The following is a 9205-nucleotide window of genomic DNA, read 5'->3' as shown; positions in this document are numbered from 1 at the left end:
GAAGGATATGAAAAGTTAAGGGTTGCTTCCTTGTCATGAGGAAACAATTTGAAAACTCTTAAAGGTGCTAGACTTCTCCAAATGTGTTGCTATTTACTTATAAAAGATGGGCACAGATGCAACCTGGGATTATGTAGACTGCGTCATATTTGTGAATCAGAGAAGCATTACAGTTAGGGCATAAAATAAAAATTTTGACATTGACAATGCGAAATGAAGTGGAAGTGAAAAGAGTGAAAAGAAGGCAGCAGGCAATCCTCTGGAAAACTATAAAGAAATGAGAGAAAAAAAAAAAAAAAAAAAAAAAAAAAATATATATATATATATATATATATATACATATATATATATATATAGAATGTCAATGTCCAAGTCTGTTGCTATACAGTGGTATAATAACCAATGAGGGTTTATAGGTAACTAGATAACTAGGAAGATAGGTCTTAGTAACGCCACTTTTTGCCATCATTGGCTGTATTTTGTACTTGGACAGTCAATTTAGATGTAGCTTATATTTAGAATGTAAGGCTTTATGTGAATGTGATACACAAAATGCTGCCATAATCACAGCGGTGCAATAAACACTATTTACCCATGTTCTTTGAACCCTGGATAATCACCAGTGACATTGAGTTGGAGACCTGGATACCGTCTTATGGATGAGATTTTTAACAAATCCACTCACATTACACAGTGTCTGCCAAACAGCCATCTTTCCCTGGAACCTTCGTGCCAGGCCACAGCGGGTTCTAAGAAACGTTGGGTCATATTCTATAAAAATGTGCCCAGTAGGGTTGTGCTTTTTAATCTATGTCGAGTTGTTCAAGCTTTAAATCTTTCAATATAACAAATGGAAACTTGACTTCTGTCCAGTAATGCATGTTCGTGGAATCGAGTCCCAGCAGCGCACACTGTGTGATACAGAAAAGCAAAAAAAAAAAAAAACCTCCACGACTCCTCGTCTCATTTCTCTTCTAGGTGCTAATGTTTAAGACATGCACTACATCCCATTAAACCACTGCACTGATTTGGGACATGGGCATAATGAAACACATAAATTCCATGAAGATGTACAACAACCCAGAGGTTTATTTTGAGACCATGCACAAATGAATAAACAACACATTACACACTTACTGTAGGGAAAGGTGCTTCCTTCTCATAGGGTGTGTGAGGGTGTGGAGGAAGACTCGGGAGGCAAAAAAAAAGGAATTTCATCCAAGTTCTGGATTTTTATTGGACATTTATTTAGTGTGTGCTTTTCAGTGCACAAAGCACAATGAATTCAGCTTGTGTCGTGTGTGCAGACATGATCACACACACACACTCTCTTGCTGGTTACGGGGGTCAACACTAGCACATTAGCACAAAGAGACCCAAATAAGTATGCTTGCAGTAATAAGACACATCATCGCCTGCTGATCATCACCTTGTCTTTGTCAACAGGTGACACTCCATCAACTTTAGTGAGGTAGCAGGCTGGTGATGGTATAAAAATCACTATAAACCTCAGCCAGCCCCAGAAACTGCCTCACCCCTATAGCTTCTTCAATCACATTAGGACTGTTGATTACTCCCATGATGCCTTGAGTCTTGAGGAATCCCAGTGTGAAGATTCACGAGGTCCATGTGAACGGGTAGAGGGCAAAATTCCTTTTGCAACCAGGAAACCTGTACATTTAAAATGTTAAAATGTTACAGGTTAAAATGTACATATGGCACTGTTACCAAATGACAAGAATCATTATCAGATAGAATATCTCCAGTTTTAGAAGTCAGGGATCATGAAAAGTTGACTTTGATTTCAAATTGCTCTCAGGGCTCGAGTATCAAATCAGTTCTTTGAACAAAATGTGATCCAAGAGATATTTTGTTAAATGGTTATAGTGGTTGTTTTTTTTTTTTAGGTTTCTCAGATATATTAAACCAGGTCTCTCTTTTTTTGCTGCCATTTTCGATGCCAGACCTATTCACTTTCAATAAGGATGCAATTACGTACATCTTTTAGTTCACCTCACACAACCTCAACAGAAAATCGTGCGTGGAGAAGATGCGGATTTTAAGCTCCACATGGAAATGTACAAAGATTGGATAGACTCAACTTCTGGCAAACTTAATATGTTAAAAAAAAAAGAAGAAGGAAAAAACAAAACAAAACTCCACATCAGTGTTATTTAGGAAAAGCCACGATATAACATTTGGGTAATTTGTACTGACTCTATTGAAGGAAACACAACATAGTCTACTTTTTCCAAATTAGTCCAATTAATTAATTGAATCTATTTGCTAATCTCTGTTGGCAGAACATTACGTGAACCAGGGAAAAACAGCCACAGAGAGGAGGTAAACAGCACAGAACACTCTGTACACGATTAACTACACACAGAAAAGTGATAGTCTGCCCCCTAGTGTTCATACCGAAGCATTACAGCAGCAAGTATTGTTCTAAGTATACTACACTCACCATCCATTTTAATAGGAACACCTGCTCATTTCTGCTGTTCATTCAGATAAACATGTGGAAGCAGCACATGTATCCCGAAGAGCTTCAGCTAATATTCAATTCAATTCAATGTTATTTGTATGGCGCTTTTAACAATGGACATTGTCTCAAAGCAGCTTTACAGAACGTAAGAAACATACTACAAAAGTCCTAGATTAATGTTAGACAAAATCATCCATCATCCCTAGTGAGCAAGCCTGAGGCAAGGAAAAACTCCCTTAGATGGTAATGAGGAAGAAACCTTGAGAGGAACCAGACTCAAAAGGGAACCTCATCCTCATTTGGGTGACACTGGAGAGTGTGATTATAAATTATTATAAACACCAGTGCGATTATGAACAATGTCCTTTCTACAGTCATGTACAGACAGTTGGAGTTGTGTGACGCAGATACAGCATATGTAGAATGTTAGTGTGTGTATCCTTACAAAGTAGAATCCAAATGGAGCTGGTCCATCTCTGGATGCCTCAGGATACTCACAGGGTTGGCCTCATCTCACTGAAGGTCTATTGATATTTACATCAAACATCAGAATGGGGGGAAAAATGTGATCTCTGTGACTTTAATTCTGACTTCATTTCTGTGTAAACTCTAAACACTGTTGTGTGTGACAATCCCAGGAGCTCTGCAGTTTCTGAAATACTCAAGCCAGCTCATCTGGCACCACCAGCCATGCCAAGTCACCGAGATCAGACTTTTTCCTCCAATTCTGATGTCTGATGTGAAGATTAACCACAGCTCGACATGTATTTGCATTGCACTGCTGCCACATGACTGGCTGATTGGATTACTGCATAAATGAGCAGGTGCTATTAAAGTGGACAGTAAATGGACATGTAGAATTAAAACAACAAATTAAAAAAAAAAAAGAATGAAAATCTAAAACATATGAATGTTTATTGTTCACAATTTGAATGAAAAACATTGTTTTTGTTCAATTCTTTCAGTGCATTTGTTAGTGTTGTTACTGGAAATTCCCTCTCGCTAGTGTTTACATCCAAGCTTGTAGTTTTTAAAGCTACAACCTAAAGACAAAACCCTAATCCAGTACAGTCTACAGTATACGGATAGCATAATTAAATTCAAGTTTCAAAATCCGGGGTTTGCCAGAGGCAACGAACAACTCTAATAAATAAAAATGACAGAACCAGAATTTCTGAAATGTACATTATAATAATCCTGTTAAAGTCCTTTAAGACTAACTGATATTTACAAACCAAGTATTAAAAGGATGAGTGTGTAAGGGAATGTAGGGAGAAAATCTGGAGGTATATCGTGCAGCATGGTAGTGATCATATAGTAATGCATCTCGAGTTGTTTCTCTTCATGCCTGAATTGTGCTCTTGGCGCTAAAAGCGAAGTAGTAGACCAAGATGCCAAGAGCAGCTGCCAGGACCTCTGTAGACACCCAAGGGCCACTCCAAGCTCCCTGTGAACAGAAGACTCAGATTAAACTGGCATCAAACCTTTAACTGAATAGATTCCACTAGCTACTGTCATGAATATTTACGGAAAATCACGGAGAAAATGGTTGCTTTATTATTGTTTATATATAGTATTTAGGCCTTGTTTTTATTTCTTGCAGGGAACCATTATTTACAAATTAACAAACAACTATATATGTTTTCTATGAAGTACGTAAGGTCTGCATTATAATGGAAAAAAGTATGATAATCTACAAATAACAGCGGTCAGGGTTTCCGCATATGATGTAAATCGATCAAAAAAAGTAACCGATCATTCAGTGGTCTTCAGTATTATTATAATAATTCGTCAAAAATAAATTAACATAAAATAGAACATTTCTCCTAAATAAATGTAAAAAAAGAAATACGCAAAAAAGTATTTTGAAAAATATTTTTCCCTTTAAAAAAATCTATTAACACCCCAACAGAAGATTTTAAATAAATACAAACATATTATTATTTTATTTTTATTTGCTCTCAGTCCACAGGAACAGTGTGTTATGGAAGAAAGAAAAAAAAAACTATTATTTACAAGTTTGAGCTCACTATATTACTTAAACAATTCATGTTGCTCATTTTCATGAAGAGTGCCAATAGTTCTAGAGTGCACCGTGTGCATTTTACTCACCCTGTGATCTACATCAACAGAGAAAAGGGGCTTGATCGTGTCCACGTCCTCATTGTTTCTCTGAGCCTGAAATGTTTCACATGCACAAAACATTTGATGTTAGACTCCCCCGCTTCACACACTATGCTCACAGGAACCACACAGACAAAACATCTGTCCACATCCACCAAACCTTGAGGGCTCGGGTCTCTATACCACAGTATGAACATGCAGCACTCTTACACACAGAGTAAGTGAAATCTTACGTGTGTGTGTGTGTGTACAGGTTAAACATTGAGAACATCAAGCCGTTTGCTCAGATCAATCTAGAGGTCCAAATTGACCATGAGACACCATGCGAGTTTAAATACATCTCCTTATATTTTTAATTTAATTTAATTTATAAGGTGCTGCATGACACACATTCTCAGTGTTCTCATTAGAGTGCCTGCAGATGTGAGCTCTTACACAGTGATTGATGGGTAAATATACAGATCCCACGTCCTATCTTCCTTTTTTTTTTTTTTTTTGATGTATAACAATTAATGTGGTGCATAAGATCACTGTGAATCTTTAAATAAGATGTGGCTTGTGAATTTGTTTAGTAGTAGTCATAGGCCTGTAATTTCTACTAATTCTCGGAAGTACCCTGTGGTTTGAAGTGGTCATCTGCTCTTAAAAATGGGGTCAGGTTTCATATCAGAGTTTCCGAGACAAATTCATGAGTACTCATTTGCATGTCCTCAGTAAAGTCTCTCCTTTTCCAATTCTTGCACCATGCCAGAAATGCACGTCATTATTTACCAACCTTGCGCAGTGCACTGTAAGATTCCTCGTCAAAGAATTTGACTTGGTATGTCCCCGAGCTGGCCTGCTTGTGAGGAAGGCTCCAGGACACCTTTTAGAAACACAAAACAATTTAAGTCAATACACACTTCAAAATAAATCAATAAATAAGTGACTGATTAATCGGCTTGCACGTGGCATTTATATGTGTCTCATGTTTTTTCTCAGTAACTATATAAAGTGTAAAAAAAAAAAAAGAACCAATTCCTACTACTAAATGCTTTTGTATAAACGTTCACATATCAGTGCACATCTTGCTGGTGCATGATTCATTATACCATGGTTTTTAAGTTTGTGAATGAATCTATCATTGTTTTCTCGCATGGCCTTAGCCCTTATGCCCTCGTTTTGTTTTTACTTTAGTAAGACTTCATATGCTGACTCAACAGTGTTTATATGACTTTAAATGGGCCACCTGAAAACAGTTTAAATTTAAGTTACTATTTTATCCCTATTGGACAAGACTCCGGTGACGATGGCAAGGAAAAACTCCCTGTGATGATATGAGGAAGAAACCTCGAGAGGAACCAGGCTCAGAAGGGAACCTCATCCTCATTTGGGTGAGACTGGACAGTAAATAATGTAAATATAAATAATGTCCTTTAAACAGTAACCAAGGGCCCATGAGGAAATACAGGTACATCTAAAAAAAAATTAGAATATCATGAAAAAGGTCAATATTTTTTGTCACTCAGTTCAGAAAGTGAAACCCATATATTATATAGATTCATTACACATAGAGTGAAATATTTCAAGCCTTTATTTCTTGTAATTGTGATGATTATGGCTTACAGATAAGGAAAACCCAAAATTCTGTGTCTCAGAAAATTAGAATATTGTGAAAAAAATTCAATATTGGAAAGTCATGGTGTCAGACCCTAATCAGCTAATTACTTACTTAATTAATTAATCAGCTAATTACTAAAGGTTTCCTCAGCTTTTAAATGGTCTCTCAGTCTGGGTCAGTAGACTACACAATCATGGGGAGGACTACTGACTTGACAGTTGTCCAGAAGACAGTCACTGACACCCTCCACAAGGAGGCTAAGCCACAAAAGGTCATTGCTAAAGAAGCTGGTTGTTCACAAAGTGCTGTATCCAAGCATATTCATAGAAAGTTGAGTGGAAGGAAAAAGTGTGGTAGGAAAAGGTGCACCAGCAAAAGGGTTAACCGCAGCCTTGAGAGGATTGTCAGGCAAAATCCATTCAAGAATTTGGGGGAGCTTCACAAGAAGTGGACTGAGGCTGGAGTCAGCGCATCAAGAGCCACTACGCACAGATAAATCCTAGACATGGCCTACAAATGTCGCATTCCTCATGTCAAGCCACTCCTGAACCAGAGACTGGACTGTTGCTCAGTGGTCCAAAGTCCTCTTTTCAGATGAAAGTAAATTTTGCATTTCATTTGGAAATCAAGGTCCCAGAGTCTGGAGGAAGAGTGGAGAGGCACAGAATCCATGTTGCTTGAAGTCCAGTGTGAAGTTTCCACAGTCAGTGATGATTTGGGCTGCCATGTCATCTGCTGGTGTTGGTCCACTGTGTTTTCTGAAGTCCACAGTCAACGCAGCCATATACCAGGAAATCTTAGAGCACTTCATGCTTCCTTCTGCTGACAAGCTTTATGGAGATGCTGATTTCATTTTCCAGCACGACTTGGCACCTGCCCACACGCCAAAGGTACCAAAAGCTGGTTCAATGACCGTGGTGTTACTGTGCTTGATTGGCCAGCAAACTCGCCTGACCTGAACCCCATAGAGAATCTATGGGGTATTGTCAAGAGGAAGATGAGACACCCCAGAACCAACAATGCAGATGACCTGAAGGCCGCTATCAAAGCAACCTGGGCTTCCATTACACCTGAGCAGTGCCACAGGCTGACTGTCTCCATGCCATGCCGCATTGATGCAGTAATTCATGCAAAAGGAGGCCCAACCAAGTATTGAGTGCATAGAAATGAACATACTTTTCAAAAGCCTGACATTTCTTTTTGAAATATCCTTTTTTTTTATTGACCTTATGTAATATTCTAATTTTCTGAGACACAGAATTTTGGGTTTTCCTTATCTGTAAGCCATAATCATCACAATTTCAAGAAATAATGGCTTGAAATATTTCACTCTATGTGTAATGAATCTATATAATATATGGGTTTCACTTTCTGAACTGAGTGACAAAAAATATTGACCTTTTTCATGATATTCTAATTTTTTGAGATGTACCTGTATTAGGTCAGTGTAGTTTCTGTGTTCATTATTGACACTAATTCCTTGCTGTGACATCCACTATGTAATGCTATAGTATCAGCACTGCTAAGCCTCGGAGAAGCATTATTATATTCTACAGAGAATCAGAAGTCTATTCATTCTTACAATACAATGTGTTCTGCTTGTAGATTTATAAAAATCCATATCAAATGTGTTGGCCAATTGTACTAACCTGGTACTTCCCAACATCCTGGCCCCTTGTCACAGGAAACTGTCTTCCATTGACATCGGCATACAATGCCACACTCTGGTGAGAAGAAGCAGCATGGTTAATGACTTGCTTGGGTTATCTGGAAATGTCCTAAACTGTCCTGATGATGATAGCTACCTGTACTCCGTTTGCACACGACAAGCTGAGCTCCACAATGAAGACGGATTCAGAGGAGATGACTGCATCATTGGTTGTGTATGTTGATGGTGTAATAACTGGGTTCAGACAACTCTCCCCTATACACAAAGCGAGAGGATATGGAGGATACACATCATACACGATCTATATATTGTATAGTTTAAACTAATATTTTGGGCTGTTTAATACTGAATTATCCAACATTTATATGATGTCCCATAACAACCTAGCTTGATGCAGGAATTCCTTGTGGGAATGCTGATCCTAAAGGTAGATACTGTATTTATATTGAACTACACTACCTAAAATAAATGCATAACATAAATTAATTCAAATACTTGCAAAGAAGTATCCCATAGACCCATAATTTAGTAATAACAGGGTGAATACCGAGTTAGCTAGCAAGCCTCCATCTGTAAATCGCATACGGTTTAAGCTTAGAAATGAAGTTTATACATATAAATGAGTACTCACCATGGCACACGTAAAAGAAAAACGCAAAAATGAGCCAGCGATTCATGATTGTCTTTTTTTTCTGACTACGTTTACAAGAGAAATGCCTTTAGCTCTTCACACAGCTGCTAATCAAGTCAATGAGAGAGCCACATCAGCGTACGGCGCAGGAAGATGACGTGTGCTCCAGAGAAACGGGCGCATAGACGAATTCGCTAATCACCTTAAAAAAACAATTCCCCTCACTGCCGCTAATTTCATTCATTTCAACTGTTTTATTATTTATTTCTAATTCATTTATCATTTATTTCATTTATTTCAAATAAAAGAATTTTACTAGTGTATGTGCATACAGCAAGAGAACCACCAGTAAGCATTTCTGGCACTGAAATGTTATAATAAACAATAATAATATTGTTCATAGAAGAAATACTAGAAATGAATTTGTTCCTTTAATCTGGTCTAAAATAAAAATTAAATTACCCTGTTATGACCATCAAAACTGTCTGGATTAAATTCAGGACATTTATTACCTAACAAAGTAAAAGAAATTCATTTCATAAACATAAACAATGACTTACATGTTTTTTATTTTGAATTTTATTTTATTTTATATATTTTTATTTATTTATTTTAAGTTTTCAATGGTCTTGGTTTTATTCTGTAAAAAGAGTACCGGAAGGAGTGATGCTTTAATAATAATGCATTTAAAAAGAA

At 37.3% G+C, this 9205-nt stretch overlaps 1 protein-coding gene across 1 annotated transcript; it reads right to left on the bottom strand.

Annotated features, from left to right (window-relative positions):
* Window positions 1-3383: 3383 nt before the first annotated feature.
* Window positions 3384-8668, bottom strand: LOC131365562 (translocon-associated protein subunit delta-like). Its single transcript, XM_058409203.1, has 6 exons — window positions 8510-8668; window positions 8015-8133; window positions 7859-7933; window positions 5385-5474; window positions 4598-4663; window positions 3384-3932 (listed from the first exon to the last, which is right to left on the bottom strand). The coding sequence occupies exons 1-6, from the start codon at window positions 8553-8555 to the stop codon at window positions 3828-3830; spliced, it is 501 nt and encodes a 166-aa protein (XP_058265186.1). The 5' UTR covers window positions 8556-8668; the 3' UTR covers window positions 3384-3827.
* Window positions 8669-9205: the final 537 nt, after the last annotated feature.

This window comes from Hemibagrus wyckioides, linkage group LG15 (genome assembly GCF_019097595.1).
Source record: "Hemibagrus wyckioides isolate EC202008001 linkage group LG15, SWU_Hwy_1.0, whole genome shotgun sequence".
Lineage (NCBI taxonomy): Eukaryota > Metazoa > Chordata > Actinopteri > Siluriformes > Bagridae > Hemibagrus > Hemibagrus wyckioides.
The sequence above is the reverse complement of the archived record's forward strand: the minus strand, read 5'-3'. Positions and strand labels throughout refer to the sequence as shown.

Bases quoted from the DNA above. Each gene is read 5' to 3' on its own strand.
- LOC131365562 (XM_058409203.1), bottom strand. From the start codon at position 8,555: ATGAATCGCTGGCTCATTTTTGCGTTTTTCTTTTACGTGTGCCATG. The intron at 7,934-8,014 runs GTAGCTATCATC...TCTTCTCACCAG, and splicing joins CGTGTGCAAACGGAGTACAG to AGTGTGGCATTGTATGCCGA. The intron at 5,475-7,858 runs GTTAGTACAATT...TGTTTCTAAAAG, and splicing joins AGGATGTTGGGAAGTACCAG to GTGTCCTGGAGCCTTCCTCA.